Below are 22,432 nucleotides of genomic sequence, written 5' to 3' on the forward strand. Positions count from 1 at the left end.
GTCAAACTCGAGAGTTTACGTAAACTCGTGAGAGTCTAATAAACTCCAATCGTAAACTCGTAAGAGTTTACTTCACAAGGAAAAAAATAATTTATATAAATAATATCCTAATTCAAACAAGTCCATAAAATTATATAGCTTAAAAGTATTTCAAATAAATAAGTTCATACAAATACCGTAAAACATAAATTCAAATATCAAATGTCTATGTGTAATCCTCTAATCCTCTAATGATATCATCATCTTCATCATCATCATCTTCATCCAACTCCTCCCCTGATGAAACATGTGCATCCTCATTGGCATCAAAAGTTATGTTATCAAGATCAAGAGCATCTAGAGCTGGATCTGTTGTTGGTCCATCTAAGGGAACATTTTGAACATCAATTTCACCTTTAGCTGCTCAATCTCAATAACATCATCTGCCTCTTCAGTTATCCATTCATCATCTGATTCAATGTCATCAAATGGTAGAGCAACAATTTTTTGAATTTGTCTACTTTTCAACTTCAAGTTATACATCACATAAACTAAATCATTCATCTTTTTTTGATGCAAACGGTTCCTTCTTTGTGAACCTAAAATGAAATATTAAATTTTAGTAGATATAAACCTAATAAAGAAAATTATAAATTATAAATAATTTAAATTACCATCTCGTCCCAATTATGCTCACAACTTGAAGAACTACAAGTCAAGCTTAGAATTCGAATAACAAATCTCTTCAACTCCGGAGTTGCATCACCAAACATCTCCCACCATTCACCAGGATTTAATGCTTTCCTGCATTCCTTTGCATCTTTCATTCCAAACAACTTATGTCAACTGTTTGGACTTCTCCTTTACTAGCATTGGCAACTGTTTGTTTTCCTTTAAAGCCAAACAACTTATGTCATCCTTCAACACTTTCACTTTCTTCATCTTCTTCATTCAACTTTCTTCTCTTTAATGCTGCATGTTTAGCTTCTACAACTATCTTTATCATCAAATTTTTTATTTCTTCCGAAATAGAGGCACAAGGTTCAAAATCCTTCCTAGTTCCAACAAGATGATGTTTGAATCTAAATATCCCTCCACTCACAATCTTTGAGCAATAGTTACATTTAACTTTTCTACCATTGCCATTAATATCAAACCCATGTTTCCATCAAATATCAAACCGGTTCCCCAAAGCATTTTTAGTTTTACTCTCGATAGATGAGGATCCACTTCGATTAGTATCCACTAAATTTGATGCATTTCCACACATAGTGATCTAACTTTTCACTACAAAATTAACAAAAAAAAATTCCCAGGTGCCTAATTAAATCTGTATTTAAAAAAAAAATACTAACTTTAAAATAAATGGGATGGTGATCAAATGACGAGAAAGAGAAAAAGCAAGTAGCGGAGGACGAATCTGAGATATTACGAGGGGAGAGGAGACGCAACGACGAATCTGCGATCACTACTGCTGACGACGACGCGAGGCGAGATGCGACGGAGAAGCAAGACAGAGGCGACGGCAAGGCAACACGAACACGACGGCGAGGTGAGGCAGAAGCAGACGAACGCGATGCGAACTGCAGTGGCCGGAGACGTGATGCGAACTGCAGTGGCCGGAGACGCAATGGCAAAAGCAGCGGTCAACACTTCCAAGCGCGACAGCGAGCGCGGCGACGAACAACTCCAGACGCAAGAGCTTCGAGAGGCAAAATGCAACTGAACGACAACCCTAAATCACGAAAAATTAGGTCAATTCTCCCCTAAAACGACCTTGTTTTCCTTTAAATTTTAGCCATTCGAACTCGCTCAAACGCTGCAAACTCGTGATTTTATGCGAGTTTAACGATCCCACTTCCAATTCCACCGATTCTACTTTAAAAACAAAACGAGTTTGCTTCCGAGTTAACTCGGAAACCAAGTGTAGGAACGCAAACTCGTCCGAGTTAACGAGTTAACTCGCGAGTTTGATAACCATGCTTACAAAGATGGTAAGTCACATAAACTTCTCATGATTAGAAACTTCTCATGATCCGTTGAGTAGTTTTTAGGCGGTTAAACATTATTATTGTGTGAATTTTAAGTTCGAGTCCTACTAATAGAATTGTTCCTATCACATTTGTGTACTTGTGTCAGTAGTTCTTCTGCTCTTGTTAATAAATTAGGGTTTCTCTAGTATAATTCATGTCTCTCACCTTTCAATGTTTGATTAAAATTGTGAAACTAAAATTTTGCTTTAGTAGTTCTGTTTGATAGGCTGCAGGTCAATTTGTTACGATTTATCCACTTGTGGTATTCCGGAAAAGTAATCATATGTTTATTTACTCTTCAACTTAAGTTTTTTATATTCATTTTCTCAGTTTAATTCATTTGAGATACCATGACAACTACACTAGTGCTATGATAAGTAAGCATTGCACAATTGAGATGCAATGTCTAGTTCATAGTAATATTATGTGTTGTTGTCAAATGAAGAGTTTAAACAAAACCGATTAATATTGGGAACTCAATGTTCCTACAACTTATCAATGAACATGCAATTTAATAGTATGCTCACTACAAGAAAATTAGTTATTATCTACGAAATATTTTTTGTAGATAAAATAAAATTATATTCGAAAACTGGTCGTAGATAAAGTAAAAGTTTATGGGTAAAAGGAAAATAAGTTATCTAACAAAATTTCGTAGATAAATGTGATGCACTTCGCCAAGAATTTTTCCTTCAAAATATTACTTACGAAATTCAGTGTAGATGACAAATATCATAAAAAAATATATAAAAATTATTTTAGAAATATTTATCTACGAAAATATTTCGTATAGAAAAATTATATTAATTTTTTAAAAATAAATATTTTTTTGAGTTAGAGACATTGTACCTCATTTTGTTTAACACAATTATTTTACAAAGTCAGCAACTTAGGCCTCCACACTCACTCACTCAGAACCCTCCACACTCAATCGAAACCTCTATCGACATTGGATCGTTCCTTCGTGGCAGCGACGCAGCAACTTGGCCTTCATTCCACGCAGCAATTTACTTAACCTTCATCAATCCACGCAAAGTGATTTTGTCGGCAGCAACAAGAGTATTGTTCGGGAGGAAAGGGAGCAAAGGGTCCCAATGGGGTTGAGGTTCGTCGACAGCTACCACAACCCAGCTCCATCCAAAACGAGGTTCACGCTTATGAAACAGAACCCCTTCACAAACCCTAAATTTGTGCACGGGAAAGGAATCAGAATCCTCTGCGTATTGGAAAAAAAATCGTAAGTGATGGGTTTAGGGTTTTTCATTTTGGGATGTGGTAGCTTTTATGTATATTGGTTGCTAAATCGTTGTTATAAGCGAATGAAGGGATGAATTTTTTTAATTCGGTTGTAAGCTTTTCTTTTGTATGTGTGTGTTCATGAAAAAATCGATCTTCGCTATGATAAAATATTTTTGTTTCTGATATTGGTGAAGTCGTATTGAATCATGTTTGATCATTCAGGTTCTAAATTGCCATGAGTTTGCCATATACATCTTAGCACCTTTGATATATGCTATTGTTTACGGGTGTTCAGATGCAACAATAGTTCTGGGAGCAGGAGGCAAGGTAATACTTATCCATCTCTCCATTATTGTTTATTTTTGTATTTCTGTCTTTTTTTTTCCATTTCTATATTCACATACAAACAAACAGATAGAGAGAAATTGTAACCGAAAGAATTGCACACAAAACCATACAAACACAATTCTATGACGTTTTCCTTTGTTGCAGATTGGATGTGAAGAGTTGATATTTTTTTAGAAATTTCCCCTGCATTTTGATTGCTGTCTAACTTTTGTGTTCCTTGAAATTGGATTTTTATGGTAGGATTTGTTTAAATGGTTATTAGAGGGGTTGAAATAAATGATCGCTATGTTTACACATATTGGGATGAAGAATGCCTTGTTGAGCTAAGACAAGAATGGTAATATTGGTGTAGATACTTGACTCCTGTGAATCTGATATTGCTTAAACTATGATTGCCCCAATGTTTGAAATTTTTTTGTTCTGATTCACATGTGTAAACAGCTCTGCATAATGTTAGTGTCTATAAGCCATGTGACGTGCTGGGTGATTTTGGCTGAAATATTAAATGAGGAAAGGACTGTTTCTTGTTCAAACATGACTTTTGCAGGGGATTACACCTTTGCTATCATATAGTAAGAGTGTTAGCCCTATGTGGCCACCAATGTGGCCGCCATCAATTGTTATTTATTGGGGTCCGAATGCTCTTAATATTCTAATGTTAAGACATGTTTTAATATAGTAGTTGATGGAATTCAATCTCAATAATGGTTCATATTTGCAACTTGAGGAGGGTACTATATTCAGGTTTTCTATGGCTTTTCAAAATTCTGTCTTTTATTTAAAACTTCCGACCAAGCCTCTTATTTGTGGGGACTATTCGTTTCAAATTTAGATGTCCTGGTTGTCATATTACTTAATGGTAACTTACTAAGGTATTGGCTTTATTTTTCAATAATTTTATTTGCTACACTATTCTGCTGCAGAAATGGAGATAGATGTGCTATGGTTATTTATTTGATTATTTTAATTATGTATTGGGCATCTTTTATATGTTCTCATGTGTTCCTTAATGGTTCTTATATGCATCAAATTGATTACGTTCGTATATACATTCCAAAAGATGAAATCATAAGCATAAAATATAAGTTTATTTATTGTCTCATATAGCATGGCCATTTTTTATGCCGCCAAGACAATCCAAGTCTGAAATGGTCCTCATTATTAAATTAATATTTGATTTAAATAGTTAAAATATGTAATAGGATTTTAAAATATTAAAATTTCTATTAAATAATTTTTATTTTTAATTAATTTCATTTCCATAAAATTGTTAAGTTAAATTAGTAAGACATATTTGCAGTTCTAACATGAGGAGCAGTAAGTTTACTGTTTGCGGGTTACTGCTGCATTAAATTTTATTTTGTTAACTTATTACTGATACATTTTTTGTATCCAATAGCTTATCATTAAAGAACTTGGCTTGAAGCTTGAAAAAGTTGATTTGGATATGCTTGATACTTGAAAAAAAGGTAAGAATGTAGCTTTATTTGTAACATTAGAATGCATTATAGAATTTTTATTGTTGTTTACTGATTGTGATGCAAGAAAAAATTCAAGAAATTTGGTATATATCTATACATATTTACAATTGTGGAATTTCTTATATAAATTACTCTAGCCTTATGCACCCTATATAACAATAATACTAAGTCACGGTGGTGGCATAGGTATGCAGGGACATCTTTTCAAATGGATTCGCCATCCTTTCTTGCGTAGAGGTAATATATAGTAAAATTTAGCTAGAATTAGTTTACTCTTTTAGATTTAATTCTTCTTTTTCATATCGTGGATATTTAATTATAGTGTTAATAACAAATGGTTAATTAGGTTTGATCTCAGGACCTCTTAGAGAGTAGGCAAATGCTCTACTACTTAGCTAAGTATTATACATTTTTGAAAGGATTTTTGATTGTATATATATATTTTGAAAGAATTTTAGAATTTTAGAATGTTTTATTTTTTTTTTTATTTTTCAATATTTGAGTTATCTACGAAATTTTTCGTAGGTAATTTACCTATGCTGGTTTTCGTAGGTAATAATTTACGAAAATTTTCAGGCAAAAAGTTGGCGTACTGTGTGAGATTGGTTGGTTCGTGGTAAAAAGTTGGGTTTGGGTTGCGGCGTGAAGAAGATAATTGAGAGATGTGAATCATTGTTCAAGCTTTGTAGTATGGTGCATTGTTCAAGCTCTTTTGCTTATGGTTTCAGGCACAGATTATTTGGCAAACCGTGTTCTAAACCTGCTAGCATCTGTGGAGCAATAGAGTCATTAAGCACAGTGAATGGACCAACGAGGAAGCCAGTAAAATATGCTCTTTGTACTGCACTTAGTTCTTGTGCAAAAACCCGAAATTGGCGTTTGGGTATACAAATCCATGCTTTCATGATTCGATCTGGATATGAAGATAATTTGTTCCTCTGCAGTGCGCTGATTGATTTCTATGCCAAATGTTTTGCTATTCTGGATGCAAAGAAGGTATTTAGTGGCATCAGAACGCATGATCAAGTTTCATGGACTTCACTTATAACGGGATTATCGATCAACGGACAAGGAATAAATGCCTTCTTGTTGTTCAAAGAGATGTTATGCACCCAAATTAAGCCCAATTGTCTTACCTTTGTTAGTGTGATTAGTGCCTGTGTTGGGCAAAATGGTGGCCTTCAACATTGCTCTGCTCTTCATACTCATATCATCAAGCAGGGATGTGATACTAACAATTTTGTGGTCAGCTCATTGATTGATTGTTATGCAAATCAGGGACAAATTGATGATGCTGTACTCTTATTTGTTGAAACTAGTGAGAAGGATATTGTTGTGTACAATTCTATGATCTCTGGATATTCTAAAAACCTGTGCAGCGACGATGCATTGAAGCTGTTTGTAGAAATGAGGGGGCGAAATTTGGGTATTACTGATCATACTTTATGTACGATTCTAAATGCTTGTAGCAGCCTTGCATTGCTCCTTCAGGGAAGGCAAGTGCACTCTCTTGTTATTAAAATGGGTTCGGAAAGGAATGTGTTTGTGGCCAGTGCTTTGATTGATATGTATTCAAAAGGTGGCGATATTGACGAGGCTCAACGCGTGTTGGATCAGACTTCTGAGAAGAATAATGTGTTGTGGACATCCATGATCATGGGTTATGCCCAATGTGGGAGAAGTTCAGAGGCTTTGGAACTTTTTGATTGTCTACTGACCAAGCAAGAGTTAGTTCCTGATCATATCTGCTTCACTACTGTCTTAACAGCTTGTAATCATGCAGGATTGCTTGACAAAGGGGTGGAATACTTCAACAAAATGACAACAAATTATGGCTTGTCTCCAGATATTGATCAATATGCTTGCTTGATTGATCTGTATGCTAGAAAAGGGAGTTTGAGTAAGGCAAGGGATTTAATGCAAGAAATGCCCTATGATCCTAATTATGTAATTTGGAGCTCTTTCTTGAGTTCGTGTAATATATATGGCAATGTAGAACTTGGGAAGGAGGCTGCTGATCAACTTATTAAGATGGAACCATGTAATGCAGCACCATATTTAACATTAGCACATGTCTATGCAAGAAAAGGTTTATGGAATGAAGTAGCTGAAGTTAGAAGGGTTATGCAACATAAGAGAATGAGAAAACGTGCAGGGTGGAGTTGGGTGGAGGTAGATAAGTTGTAGATGAGGTTACTTCTCAACAATCATATGAGAATTAAATTACATAGATAGCAAAAACACTACATAGAAACCATGAAAACTTCATAGCGTATTATGATGGCATAGGACTTGATGGAAATTCAGCTCTAAACCATCGTATGATAACACAGTAAATATGAAGTGTAAGTCTGATTATTCATTGGGTTTAACGATCAGTTCCTTTTTAGTTATCATATCTAAATATGATGACTATTTTGCATGTCATTGAATATGGAACCCAACATTCAAAAAAGAGTAACCACAATCTAATATCCATATATGTGATTAAGGACAAATGGGTTCGTTGCCTAAAAAGTGCCTAGCTATAGTGTAGTGTGTACCTGATTGAATGTTCAATTGCAAAGTGAGGTTTTTTAATTGGCTGCAGTAGCTGTGTGTCCTTGTGGAACAGTGCGGCATGAATTGCACTAGTAAAACGGCTTTTACGTTGAGCTTTAATTGCACCTACTGTTATGCACATGTCCACTCACCTTTATTGCACTTCTTCCTAGTTTTACACTACCTGTGTGTTCTTTTGTTACTTATGTGGTTACTGGTGTAGGACTATTTTTTTTCCTTTACTTCTCATACCTTACAGCACAATGTACATAATTTTAAGCTTAGCTTAAGTACTGCAATTGCATTTTAGCATCTTAGGAATTAGAAATCTGTCTAGCTTAGGTTTTCATGCATGAATTTTATTTCTTGAGTCTTTCTTTGAATTTTAAGTGCATATCTCATATTAATAGGTCATAGGAGACTTTTTACATGCATTTAAACTTTGAAGTCTGCACTGTTCTGCTGTGATTTGGCTTCATAATCCATTCATATTAGTCATTCTAGACTTGCATACGCATTCATCCATATATTTCTACATACCATTTTAAATTTTGCACTTAGTCCCTATTCTAGAAGTAGCAAAATATGTTAGTTTTAGATTCATGTGCATACATTCAGATTTTACCTTTAAGTATACATTTAGCTATTCTACATTAGGCGGATTCATGTGCACACATTAGGCGGAAATTATGCTTTTTAGAATATTTTGTTATTTCTGTTTGGTTTTGTCTTATTTTAATAAGACTTTGTTTTAAGAGTTATTGCTCAACTGGGATTTCACTAGCTTCTTCTAGACCTCTATCTGAATAAGCTTCTGCTGCTGTTTTCATAATTAATTTTATAAAATGATCATATTGTAGGAATCATTTTGAAAATGGCTCGCTTAACAAAAGATGGTTCGTCACGAGGACAGAAATCTGGTGCAGAATTCGTCAGCAAGCCCCCTCTGAAGATTTTAATTATACCTGCCAAAGAACTTGTCCAAGTTACAGCACAGGTTTCCTACTTTTCAACTATTTGGAATGTGGTAGTTACTAAGCTAAGGTTTTTGTTGGAATGCTGTATGCTCAGCAATGATTTTGGAGAATTTAGATTAGGAGAAGTAGCTTTTAACACATTGTTGATTTCTTCGCTGATAATACTATTCGTGTTTCAATCATGGCAGGATGTTGCTATTGCCAGGGATGGTTTACCTAATGAATCTCACCATGATATGCATCAGGAAATCATGGTTGATTCATTGATATCTCAATCTCGTCATGTTGAGCCAGGGAGAGAATTAAAACCCTGGTACCTGATGAAGATGATCCACAATGCCCAGAACTGGAAAACATATTTGATGGCCATTGGAATAGGTTGCTTGTTTTTTATAAAATAATTTTGTGAACAGAATAAATATCAGTTTTTCTTGACACTTTGACACCCATTCGGACTGTTAGTTGCCTTCATTAGTACACCATCTTTTCAGTATACAATAAGAAATTTCTTTACAAGTGTCCAGCTGTAAGTAGTAGATTTTAGAGTGATATCTTTCTCCAAATTTCATTGACAACACTTCTCCTTTTATTATCAACACTTCATATTGGGTATGTCGAAAGAATAAATACTGGAGACGAAATAAAACCTCCTTATAGGTATTGACATGTACTTCCTGTATTTTTCTTGATGACTTCTAGAACCATATTTCTGGTTAGGGTCCATTCACCTTGCTTTCTATAATAATCTAAACCCTTTGTTATGAATCTGATTTTAATAAAGATTGAGGGTTTATAGGTATTCTCTTTGTTTTCTTGTGTTGCTTCAAGTATAGTTTTGAGCTTTCAGTCCGTAATCATTTATGGAAGCTAACAAATGTTGCCAATGGAATTATTAAAAGATCATTGGCACACAATTGATTGAGATTATGTTCTTGATGTAGAAAAAGGAAATAGGATTTTTTGTGCTATATCCTTAATGATTAAAAGAGGCTGGAGTGAGTATAGGAAGTTAACTAAAATACCATGATTATAATTTATACACATGTATTTTTATCTTTAATTTACTAATTTCAAAATTTGCACAGAATTAATGATTTTTTTTTTGTATTTTTAAGAGGATGGGATCAATTTGAAACAAATGAGGCATTGTTTGGTGTAAAAAGTACATTCAACGAGGAACTTTACACAACAAAGCTTGAAAAAGGGCCTCAGACAAGAGAATTGGAAAAGCAAGCTTTAAGAATAGCAAGAGAAATTGAGGGTGAGGAAACCCAAGATCTTCATCTTGCGGAGGTTAGCATGGTTTCAATACTTATCGTTCTTTATTTTCATTGCTGCTTGTAAATTTCTGCTGTTTTTTATTTAATTGACTAATTGAATTCAACGACCTACATAAATTTTCTTAACAGGAAAGAGGCTTTCACTTGCATGAAGACTTTGATATTGACGAAGAAACTAGATTCTCTTCAGTTTATAGGGGTAAACGTGCTGATGACAGTGGATTTGATGAGGATGTACTGTTTGAAACGCGCAGTTCTGATACTTTTGGTGGTGTATTTGGTTCGGTTGTTAAGAGGTCTAGTGAAATAAGTGGTGGGAAAGGAAATGATGGAGCTCGAGAATTGGCAAATTCCTCTGTGGTATCACCTGAATTATATTTAATTATTCATACTCTACTATTACGTAATTCTTAATCGTTTTTCATTGTCACATTTACTGGCTTGTCCTTTTTTTTGTCTGATTAAATACTGCTGTTAAGTTTTCATATAGATTATAGATATCACCAATGTCATTCCTATGTAAGACTTTGGTTGTTGTCACCATAGAACCCAGTTTTGTAAGGCTAAATCAGATCCCAAGGTGTAAATTGTTAGAACTACCATATTTTATGTGTGTACCTTATTTTAAGTAAATAGTTTCTTTTAGGTTTTCTTGCATTCTGAAAATCTTTGGTTCGGCAATTCTATAAAGGTAATTGCTTATTTCAATAGAAGCTCTCTCAAAATGTTTGCAAAAATAAATGATTATTTCTTGAAAATGAGCTGTACCAAACGTGTGTTCAAGACAATGGCTTGTTGTCTCCTACTTGCCTAGAAAATATTCGTGAAGATTCTGGTACATGACTATTATTTTAAATGACACATTTGTCACTAAGTTCTGTTTGAACATGTCCTATCAATCCCGAGTCTTGTTATGCTTACGAAATTGGTACAACATGAACCTCTGATTGATGCAGCTGAGTCTTGTTGGGGAAAAATGTTGATATGAAACTATTCCTTTTTTGAAGTTTTTGTCCTTGTCTCTCCCTCCTCTTATGAAGTAATTATTTTACTTTCTAAACTCACCTTAGTACTTGTTAATTATGTGTGCAGGATCACACGCAATCATCTCAGTCAAGTACTAGTGTGGATTTAAGCCGCTCTGGTTCTTATGATCATGCTAAGCAGTTAGCATCTGAACTCCCTGCCATGAGCTATTCATCAGTGGATGGGGAAAGCAGGTGTTTGTTACCCTTTTCTCTTCTGTATATACATTCTTTTTTTGTTCTGTTTTTTATACATCAATTTTGAACTTGAAAAAGAATTAAATTCTTCGTTATCGTGATTTTTAATATGCAAAATGTACAGGATTCTGGAGAACTCAATTAGTAATCAACATGGAGACAATGATACTACCAAGGAAGCAAGTGTGATTGTGAGTTGAAGTTTGTGCATTATCTCTTAAACTTGTGTCTAGGAAAACATCTCATGAGAGGGATATTAGTTCTAACACTCAAAGTCTTTTTTTTCTTCAATTGATGCAGCAAGCTGAGGATGTTCAACTGTCAAAATCTGAGGGTCTGTGAAATCCTTTTCTTAGCTTTCTTAAATTTTGTGGATTTAAGATGTTGTGCCTGAAATGATGCAAATGAAGCAACCATTTTCATATTATTGATTATTCTGTCTATTGTAAAGGAAGTGCTGAAGCTTTCTGTTATTACTCTTCATAAGTGCTTCTGAATGGCAGCTAACCTACATTTCAATTTGGTGGCTGCTTCTTTCATAAAACATGTATTCCTCTAATCTTTGGCAAATTGTGGCGCAGATTCACAGGGACCACTCTACTTGAAGAAGGATGGCTCTGATAAAGGGGTATTATCTCCTAATGCTTGCTCCTATGCCCCTTCAATTCATACTTCATTAAAAGCTCATGAAAAGATGGGATCACATGGAGATTTAGTTGAGGGTTCAGCAACTGGCAAGGTTAATGGGGAAACAAAATCTGTAAATTCACGTGGGACCCCATATGTGTCAGATTCAGTTGGAGTCCCTGCAGCATCTTCTGGTCCTGCCTTATCTCCAAGCTCATCAGTTGGTTCCCTGTCTTCTGAAAAATCAACTCTGAATCCCAATGCAAAGGTATGGAAGTTCAAGCCTGACTTTTTGACAGAATATTTTTTTCCCGCAATCTGGTTCTAGTCTTTTATGTTACTGTCACATGTCTGAGTTTGCCCTTTCATGTTGTAAGGAATTCAAGCTTAACCCTAATGCAGAGTTTTATTCCATCACCTGCTCGGCCTCCCACTCCAGTGTCCGATGGTTCCTTCTATTTTCCAACTAATGTAACTACTGTACCAAGTATGCCAGGCATGCCCATGGGTATTGGAGTAAGTCATTTGGTGTGCATTTATTGAATATATAGAAGTGCATAATTAGGGAGTGAATTTACTTCTCTAAGGTTTATTGCATATCCTAGTCGCACGTTATTGCAGGTTATAATTTTCAGTTTGGGTATCCAATCTTATGGTGTTTTAAAATTTTGCTAGTTGAGGATAAAGATTTCATTTTGCTGATTGCGTAAAATAGTTTGCAAAAGAAGTTATGCAGAATTGTTGGGCATGGCTTAATAATCGCCTCCCAGCCTTGGTTCTGTTAATAAACTTGATTGTTTTGCACATGTCTTGCAGATTGGACCTACTTTTGCTGGTCCACAACCTATGGTCTATAATCCTCAGGTAGCACCAATGCCGTCTCAAGCATATTTTCATCCGAATGCACCACAGGTATAAGATTACACGCATTATGTTAGGAATACAAGTGTGAGTCTAAGTCCCACATTGACCAGAAATGAGAAAGTAGAGCACTATATAAGGATTAAGGCCCATAAACCCATCGCTTTAGGTTTTGGGTTGAGAGTGGTGTCAGTGTCTTATGTGGTTGGGCTCAGGTCTCATTGGTGTTGTCTCCCCAGTGATACCCCCTCTTATAAACCTGACAAGTGGTATCAGAGCCGATGGTTAATGCCGGCTCAGACGAGTGCAGTATCAGTATGGTCCTAGTATCGAAAGTCTTCCTGGCAAGAGTCCCAGATAAAGGTTCCAGGTAAAGCGTGTCCCGTTAAGAATAACGGCGGTACAGAAAAGGGCAGAAAAGGAGTACTCGTGGTTGGGCAGCTTCCGTTGGAGAGGGGTGTACCAATGTGGTTGAAGGGACTCACCCTTGAGGGGGAGATTGTTAGGAATACAAGTGTGAGTCTAAGTCCCACATTGACCAGAAATGAGAAAGTAGAGCACTATATAAGAATAAAGACCCATAAACCCATTGTTTTAAGGTTTTGGGTTGAGAGTGGTGTCAGTGTCTTATGTGGTTAGGCTCAGATCTCATTGGTGTTCTCCCCAGTGAAACCCCCTCTGTAAAACCTGACAAGCATTGTTAGGAATACAAGTGTGAGTCTAAGTCCCACATTGACCAGAAATGAGAAAGTAGAGCACTATATAAGAATAAAGACCCATAAACCCATTGTCTTAAGGTTTTGGGTTGAGAGTGGTGTCAGTGTCTTATGTGGTTAGGCTCAGATCTCATTGGTGTGTTGTATCTCCCCAGTGATACCTCCTCCTTATAAACCTGACAAGTGGTATCAGAGCCGATGGTTAATACCGGCTCAGACGAGTACAGTATGGTCCTAGTATCGAAAGTCTTCCTGGCAAAAGGTCCCAGGTAAGGGTTCCAGGTAAAGCGTGTCCCGTTAAGAATAACGGCGGTACAGAAAAGGACAGAAAAGGAATACTCGTGGTTGGGCAGCTTCCGCTAGAGGGGGGTGTACTAATGTGGTTGAAGAGACTCACCCTTGAGGGGGAGATTGTTAGGAATACAAGTGTGAGTCTAAGTCCCACATTGACCAGAAATGAGAAAGTAGAACACTATATAAGAATAAAGACCCATAAACCCATTGTCTTAAGGTTTTGGGTTGAGAGTGGTGTCAGTGTCTTATGTGGTTAGGCTCAGATTGGTGTGTTGTATCTCCCCAGTGATACCTCCTCTTTATAAACCTGACACATTATCCCTCTGTTGACTGTTCCGTAAATATTGGTGCTTCAGGGCAATTGCTTATTATAATCTGATTTCAGTATGGACAGCTCCTTGGTCATCCTAGGCGAGCTTTATACATGCTGAGTTACCTGCCCGTAAGAACCCTCGTGCTTAATTTTTTTTTTTTAAAATTGGTTTTTAATTGATATTGCTCATGTCTTGAACACTATGGGCAGATAAAATATAAAACTATCTATTTCAATAACTTTATACATGGTTGATGCTCCACCTTGATGTGTCATGATGCTTGTTGGATATTCTTCTTTGACACGTACCTTGGTGGGACATATCAAACTGAATTTGAGCAATCTTATCTGTAGTCCTATATATACACTTTTGAGGAAACTTTATCTGCTTATTAATGTTCTTAGAACTCGATCTTCTGAAATAAATATTTACAGGAAATGCCATACAAGGGACGGGACTATTGACGACTTGGCTATTAGCATTCTTGTTGGCAAGTCAAACCCTTGCTTGAAAAGAATAAACAAAGTGGTTGTCCTGCTAAGTTTTAAACGAGGATATCTGCAGCTGATGCGAAATCTCTAAAGGCATATGTTATGATATTTGCCAAGTTTGCTAATTCTGGGATATAATTTTATGACCTTGTTTTAACCCATGCATATACATCATCTTTTGGGGTTTCTCAGGCTTTGGTTGTGTAATAGATTATCTCAGATTCACCTTTCCCATCCTTTTTTCTCCCTCTTTAAATTCAAAGCTTACTTCTTTTAACCTCAACTGCCATTTTAGTTGCTGTAATGGTAAATTTCTTTATTTTATCGATTTAATGCTCGTGCCATTTTTAACATTAATGTGTCTCATAAACCTGATAATCAAGGGTAAACAAATCACTGGAAGATAGTCACTACTATTGTCAAAAACGTATACTCTGTTCTGGTTGGAAACTCTATTAGGATTTTTTTGGTCAAACAAAGGGTGTGCCTTGGCAAATTATTCAGTAATTCAAAATTGTTTTTAACAAATCGGCATTTTGTGGATAGTAGTAGTGGAAGCTTAGTTTTGCAGAAAAAAAAGATAGCACTTAATTTAATGGTAATGAGGCAGAATCTGTTAATTGATTATTCTAATAGCTCTGTAGCGCATGCTTTCGAAGAATAGAAGTCCGAATTATGTAATAGTAATTTCAATTTATGGATAAAGCGTAGTTCTCAATAAATAATGTAACCCAATTTTGTTAGAAAAGAAACTGTTTGTTTAGCCCAGTCTCGTTTAGTGACATGTTTCCAAATCTACTGTGAAGAATATTCAACTATCTTTTAAATAAGAAAATATTGGAAAATTCAACTAATTTTTTATCACAAAATATAGTGTGGCTAAATTATTTATTAACGTTGCACAAACTGTCAATATTTCACAAGTTAAATTATTTCAGAATAAATAATTTGGAGACACTCCCAATTTCGTTCTCTTTTAATTATAAATTCTTAAAGCTGTTGTCTTTTCCCTCCTTCCTTTTAGAAATGTAATTCTAAACTAGTTGTTATTATCTTTCCAATTTTATCTCTAAGTTTTATTTTGAAAAGAATAAGGCAAAATATATATGCAATTAAAAGAATAAATATATTGATAAGAATAAAATGACAATAGTTTGAGAGATATTTGAGATGAGAATTTTATTATTAGTTGTGGCGACGATGTATGTATTAAATGCAAAAATCTATTTATTATGCATTTGAATTATATAAAAAACACTAATTGTACGATTTTTAATTAATTAGTTAATAATATAAGAAATTATTCATACAACAACTCACATAATTATTTGTACAATGACATTCTTCTTCCTTTTTCTACCTCTCTTGGCCATATCATTTGTTCATTACCTTAATATATTAAGTGGTTTTTGAATGTAATACTGAAATAATAGTGCTCTTCTTTTGGTGAGTTAATGAAAGAAAATAGTTGTCTTCTGCAGATTTAATATAAATTAAGCTGTGTAATTATTAACTTGCAAGAATTAAATAAGTAGAAGAAATGACAAAGAAAGTACATTAATGGGGTTTGGCAGCACAGAACTGAGGTTGAAAATTTGGAGGCATTGAAGATGTAATAAGAAAAGCATATGATAAGCAGCAGGAAGCATGATAATGAGAGAGTGCGATGCCATGCTCCATTACAAAATTCTTATTTCATTTTTTTAAAACCAAACAACAAGGAATATCAGTAGGGACAGCAAAACGACAAAAATGGAATGCATCACCATAAATCATTTTTAATTCATAGATATTTTGAAACTTAGATTCTCATTTTGAAAAATGTTTTTTTTTCTTCTCTTTAACATGGTAGCAGATGAGTGTAGTTGGTGTGTGTTAATGCAACATAGTCACTGTTTTTAAGACTCTGTATAAGCCACTTTAAGGGTCAACAATTTCTTAGCACTAAAGCCAAGAGACCAAAAAGACTAAAACAATGATGCACTCATTCAAGTGTGATGTGTGACTCAGTCTCTGATTCCTCTCCAAATTCATCCAACTTCCAAGGTCTTTCTCTCTCTTCTTCCTTGTTTTTTTCCTTTTCCACTTTGCTTTCTTTCTTCTTTCATTTGCAATTTCATGACATGCCCTGAATCATTAAAAGGGTAGTTTTTGAAGTTTAGGATGATGGAACAAATCTTAGATAGATGATTTCTCAATTCTATTTATCTTTCTGTTTTCTTTTTCGAAGTCAAGGGAATATTGTTCCAAGAGGTCAGAAAACAATGAATTGTTCATCATGGGGGACTTCAGAATCCAGAAGTTTGAGCTTAGAAGTGGATTTTCTGCCACAACAATGCCACAAGAGCAAAACATTGAGCTTTCAATTCCAAGAACAGGATTCATCTTCGATTCATTCGGGTCAATCTTCTACCGGTAATTGGATTTAAACCCTGTCTGTTTGTACAATTCCGAATGCTTCTTGTACTTATCATCTGTGGTTCTGTCATTTCTTTCTGTAATTGAAACTGTAGCATAGCAGTATACTGTTTTGTAAACGAAATGAAATGGAGCACCAAAGGTATATGACTGTGATGTGATCCTATGTTGCATTAAATCCTCACTCAGCATTGGATATTGGATAAAAGTTTTATCCACACATGATAGAAGATTTCTTCCAAAATGGCTTATTCGGCATCAGAAAATTCTTGTCAAATTCCCTAGCATGCTACTTCATATACCATATTGATGAGTATTTTCTCTGCTCTTTGCATAATAGTTGAAATGTCTGTTCAGCATAGTTCTATTGGTTCAACACTTGGCACAACCGAGGGATGTGTCATCAGGTCATTTATGCAGAATCAGGATTTCACCTTCCCTCCTCCACTACTGGATCAAAGCCAAACACTTGTAGGTAGATATATTCTCAAGTTCTTGTGGATGGAAGATATATGCATATGTTTTCCTAAAATTTGTGTTTCAGGCTCACTATGCTGATCCAGGCTATAACATATAAAATCTGAATGTGTGCACATGAATCCGCCTAATGTAGAATAGCTAAATGTATACTTAAAGGTAAAATCTGAATGTATGCACATGAATCTAAAACTAACATATTTTGCTACTTCTAGAATAGGGACTAAGTGCAAAATTTAAAATGGTATGTAGAAATATATGGATGAATGCGTATGCAAGTCTAGAATGACTAATATGAATGGATTATGAAGCCAAATCACAGCAGAACAGTGCAGACTTCAAAGTTTAAATGCATGTAAAAAGTCTCCTATGACCTATTAATATGAGATATGCACTTAAAATTCAAAGAAAGACTCAAGAAATAAAATTCATGCATGAAAACCTAAGCTAGACAGATTTCTAATTCCTAAGATGCTAAAATGCAATTGCAGTACTTAAGCTAAGCTTAAAATTATGTACATTGTGCTGTAAGGTATGAGAAGTAAAGGAAAAAAAATAGTCCTACACCAGTAACCACATAAGTAACAAAAGAACACACAGGTAGTGTAAAACTAGGAAGAAGTGCAATAAAGGTGAGTGGACATGTGCATAACAGTAGGTGCAATTAAAGCTCAACGTAAAAGCCGTTTTACTAGTGCAATTCATGCCGCACTGTTCCACAAGGACACACAGCTACTGCAGCCAATTAAAAAACCTCACTTTGCAATTGAACATTCAATCAGGTACACACTACACTATAGCTAGGCACTTTTTAGGCAACGAACCCATTTGTCCTTAATCACATATATGGATATTAGATTGTGGTTACTCTTTTTTGAATGTTGGGTTCCATATTCAATGACATGCAAAATAGTCATCATATTTAGATATGATAACTAAAAAGGAACTGATCGTTAAAACCAATGAATAATCAGACTTACACTTCATATTTACTGTGTTATCATACGATGGTTTAGAGCTGAATTTCCATCAAGTCCTATGCCATCATAATACGCTATGAAGTTTTCATGGTTTCTGTGTAGTGTTTTTGCTATCTATGTAATTTAATTCTCATATGATTGTTGAGAAGTAACCTCATCTACAACTTATCTACCTCTACCCAACTCCACCCTGCACGTTTTCTCATTCTCTTCTGTTGCATAACCCTTCTAACTTCAGCTACTTCATTCCATAAACTTTTTCTTGCATAGACATGTGCTAATGTTAAATATGGTGCTGCATTACATGGTTCCATCTTAATAAGTTGATCAGCAGCCTCCTTCCCAAGTTCTACATTGCCATATATATTACACGAACTCAAGAAAGAGCTCCAAATTACATAATTAGGATCATAGGGCATTTCTTGCATTAAATCCCTTGCCTTACTCAAACTCCCTTTTCTAGCATACAGATCAAGCAAGCAAGCATATTGATCAATATCTGGAGACAAGCCATAATTTGTTGTCATTTTGTTGAAGTATTCCACCCCTTTGTCAAGCAATCCTGCATGATTACAAGCTGTTAAGACAGTAGTGAAGCAAATATGATCAGGAACTAACTCTTGCTTGGTCAGTAGACAATCAAAAAGTTCCAAAGCCTCTGAACTTCTCCCACATTGAGCATAACCCATGATCATGGATGTCCACAACACATTATTCTTCTCAGAAGTCTGATCCAACACGCGTTGAGCCTCGTCAATATCGCCACCTTTTGAATACATATCAATCAAAGCACTGGTCACAAACACATTCCTTTCCGAACCCATTTTAATAACAAGAGAGTGCACTTGCCTTCCCTGAAGGAGCAATGCAAGGCTGCTACAAGCATTTAGAATCGTACATAAAGTATGATCAGTAATACCCAAATTTCGCCCCCTCATTTCTACAAACAGCTTCAATGCATCGTTACTGCACAGGTTTTTAGAATATCCAGAGATCATAGAATTGTACACAACAATATCCTTCTCACTAGTTTCAACAAATAAGAGTACAGCATCATCAATTTGTCCCTGATTTGCATAACAATCAATCAATGAGCTGACCACAAAATTGTTAGTATCACATCCCTGCTTGATGATATGAGTATGAAGAGCAGAGCAATGTTGAAGGCCACCATTTTGCCCAACACAGGCATTAATCACACTAACAAAGGTAAGACAATTGGGCTTAATTTGGGTGCATAACATCTCTTTGAACAACAAGAAGGCATTTATTCCTTGTCCGTTGATCGATAATCCCGTTATAAGTGAAGTCCATGAAACTTGATCATGCGTTCTGATGCCACTAAATACCTTCTTTGCATCCAGAATAGCAAAACATTTGGCATAGAAATCAATCAGCGCACTGCAGAGGAACAAATTATCTTCATATCCAGATCGAATCATGAAAGCATGGATTTGTATACCCAAACGCCAATTCCGGGTTTTTGCACAAGAACTAAGTGCAGTACAAAGAGCATATTTTACTGGCTTCCTCGTTGGTCCATTCACTGTGCTTAATGACTCTATTGCTCCACAGATGCTAGCAGGTTTAGAACACGGTTTGCCAAATAATTTGTGCCTGAAACCATAAGCAAAAGAGCTTGAAAAATGCACCATACTACAGAGCTTGAACAATGATTCACATCTCTCAATCATCTTCTTCACGCCGCAACCCAAACCCAACTTTTTACCACGAACCAACCAATCTCACACAGTACGCCAAACACTAGCGTCTCAAAATCCAGTAACCCAACATCAAATCAGAAGCAGAAAACCAAGACAAGAGAAACCCTCGCCGGTGGCCTCGCCGCCAGCGATTCGAAGCTCTGAACGGGAGTGTGGTCGCGTGAACGGATGAGGGATGGTCGTGTGGTGACGAGCCGCGGCGTCCTCGCGCACCAGCGTCGTCGGAGATTCCCTCGACGATGATGGCAGGACCGGCGACGACCTTGAGGCGGCTGAACCCGTTGACGGCGGTATCCGGCAAGCGAGACCTCGCGGCCATGAAGGGGATCGGTGCAGCTCCTGTTTGAAACGCATTGGAGAAGCGAAGGAGGAGACGCCGGTGCAGGAACGTTTCGCGCGAGGTGGAGTGAAGGGCGATGGTGTCGCCGGTGAAGCCTCCGGCGGAGGTCGTTAGTGCGGCTAGGTGGAGGTACGACGGAATCGGCAGCTGCTCGAGATAAGGGCCTGATGTTGGATGGGGTTTACGAATTAAGAAGAGATTAGGGTTAGGTTAATTAGGTTTTAGTTGGTTTTAGAAAGAGCTGAACATTGTTCCGCGCACCCCCTTTCAATCTTCGCATCCTTCCTAGTTGATGTTTCAGAACTGTTTTGTGTTTGCTTAGCACACCCCTTTATTTAGCACACCCCTTTATTTACTGCACGCACCCCACCTGTTACTTCATACACCTCCATGTGATACTCATGCACTCCATATCTTTGTCTGTTGTTTTGTTTTTGGGCTTGTTGTTGTGTTTACTTTGTCCACCCTCACTAATCACTTATGTACCCCATATTTTGTTTTCCATTTTTATCTTTTTTAATTAAATTTCATCTTTCAATTATTTATTTATTATTATTATTTTTTTTAAATAATAATATTTAAAAATTATAAAAATTACAAATATAGAAAAAAATCAAAAAAATGTTCTCTTTCATTTTATTGTGTCTGTCCGGTCGCTCGCACCGTGTGACACTTATTTTCTAAAAATATCACCAAAAATTAGTTTTCTTTCTCTTTTAGTGTCTGTCTGACTGCTCGCGTCGTGTGACACATATTTTCAACTAATTCAAAAATACCAAAAAATACAAAATTTTCAAAATACAAAAATATCAACATTTTCAAACAACAACGTCTTTTTTAAGAGTCTTTTTTAAGAACTACGTGATCCTTGATTCACTAAGGTCAATTCTTGTCGGGCCCAAAAAATGGGTTAAATATGTTTTTGGTCCTTCAAGTTTCAGCGAAATTTGGAATTAGTCCCTCATCAAAACTTTTGACCAATTTAGTCCTTCATCTTTCAAAATGCGTGAATTTAGTCCTTTTAACCAAGTTTTGTTAAGTTTATCTGACGTTTCGAGTACATTTCATGATAGTATTTAAGTTAACATTAAAGCAAAAATGTGTCAAACAGTATAAATAATTTAAATACTATCATGAAATGCACTTGAAATATCAGATAAACTTAACAAAATTTGGTTAAAAGGACTAAATTCACGCATTTTGGAAGATGAAGGACTAAATTGGTCAAAAGTTTTGATGAGGGACTAAACCCAAATTTCGCTCAAACTTGAGGGACCAAAAACATATTTAACCCCCCAAAAAATTAAAAAAAAAATATTTTGTTTCTTTTAGCATTTTTGTCTTATTATTTTTGGGGAAATTAATATTTTGAAAACCACATCAACTTTGAATTTTTAATTAAAGGTACCGCCCTCCGGCGGGCGCGGTAGGGTGCTAACACCTTCCCTACGCGTAACCGACCCCAAATCCAAAATTTGCTTTTTTGCTTTTTTATGGTTTTCCATAGTTTTCCAGAATAACTATAGTAGCGACTCCAAATCTTTTTTTCAAACTCGTTTTCTTTTTTGGTTTGTCGTCCCGTCGCGATTCCGGTTGCGACACATCATAAAAAATGTCAGAACAATAGAGGTATAATTGTGTTCTTCAGAAACATAAATACATAATCAAACTTAAAAACCTAAGGTAGGGGTTTCTATATTCTTTTAAATTTTTACTTTGTGTATGAAAAGAAAAATTGTGAAATAAAAATAAAAAATTAAATGAAATAAAATTATAATAAAAAAAGTATATAAATTTTTATTTAAAATAATTTATTTATTTATTTAGCTCTTTTTTTGATTTTATTTATCCTCTATCAAAAAATAAGTAATGTTAATTTTTCAATTTATAGGCATTTTTAAAAATAGTTCACACATAATGTAGTATGATTTGTACTTAGTATAAACATATAAATTTTATAATAATATAAAAAGAAATTAAAAAACAAATTAAGAAACATATGAATTACAAGAAAATAAAATAAAATTTAAATACTTACATTTTTATTTTCATTTTTATTTTATATTCTTATAAGCAATAAATTTATTGT

The 22,432-nt window shown here is 35.4% G+C and overlaps 2 protein-coding genes and 1 pseudogene across 3 annotated transcripts; 2 read left to right on the forward strand and 1 right to left on the reverse strand.

The window, feature by feature from the left end:
• Positions 1-3,004: 3,004 nt before the first annotated feature.
• Positions 3,005-20,611, reverse strand: LOC114168470 (pentatricopeptide repeat-containing protein At4g37170-like). The gene is made up of 2 exons (XM_028053306.1): positions 18,504-20,611; positions 3,005-3,226 (listed from the first exon to the last, which is right to left on the reverse strand). The coding sequence occupies exons 1-2, from the start codon at positions 19,971-19,973 to the stop codon at positions 3,020-3,022; spliced, it is 1,677 nt and encodes a 558-aa protein (XP_027909107.1). The 5' UTR covers positions 19,974-20,611; the 3' UTR covers positions 3,005-3,019.
• Positions 5,267-14,687, forward strand: LOC114168471 (annotated as a pseudogene).
• Positions 16,126-17,666, forward strand: LOC114168476. Of its 2 annotated transcripts, none has more exons than XM_028053314.1 (3): positions 16,126-16,819; positions 17,163-17,293; positions 17,367-17,666. In XM_028053314.1, the coding sequence occupies exons 1-3, from the start codon at positions 16,591-16,593 to the stop codon at positions 17,397-17,399; spliced, it is 393 nt and encodes a 130-aa protein (XP_027909115.1). In that variant the 5' UTR covers positions 16,126-16,590; the 3' UTR covers positions 17,400-17,666. The 2 variants fall into 2 exon arrangements, 1 of the variants encoding a protein (XP_027909115.1); XR_003600680.1 differs by having other exon boundaries at positions 16,133-16,450; positions 16,635-16,819; positions 17,163-17,666.
• Positions 20,612-22,432: the final 1,821 nt, after the last annotated feature.

Source organism: Vigna unguiculata, chromosome 11 (genome assembly GCF_004118075.2).
Source record: "Vigna unguiculata cultivar IT97K-499-35 chromosome 11, ASM411807v1, whole genome shotgun sequence".
NCBI lineage: Eukaryota > Viridiplantae > Streptophyta > Magnoliopsida > Fabales > Fabaceae > Vigna > Vigna unguiculata.

What these genes read in the sequence shown, in the direction of transcription:
- LOC114168476 (XM_028053314.1), top strand. Translation starts at nt 16,591, where the DNA reads ATGATTTCTCAATTCTATTTATCTTTCTGTTTTCTTTTTCGAAGTCAA. An exon ending in TTCGGGTCAATCTTCTACCG is followed by an intron (nt 16,820 to 17,162) that starts GTAATTGGATTT and finishes TTTGCATAATAG; the next exon opens with TTGAAATGTCTGTTCAGCAT. An exon ending in TGGATCAAAGCCAAACACTT is followed by an intron (nt 17,294 to 17,366) that starts GTAGGTAGATAT and finishes TTTGTGTTTCAG; the next exon opens with GCTCACTATGCTGATCCAGG.
- LOC114168470 (XM_028053306.1), bottom strand. Translation starts at nt 19,973, where the DNA reads ATGATTGAGAGATGTGAATCATTGTTCAAGCTCTGTAGTATGGTGCAT. An exon ending in AAGTAGCTGAAGTTAGAAGG is followed by an intron (nt 3,227 to 18,503) that starts GTTATGCAACAG and finishes CAATACGCAGAG; the next exon opens with GATTCTGATTCCTTTCCCGT.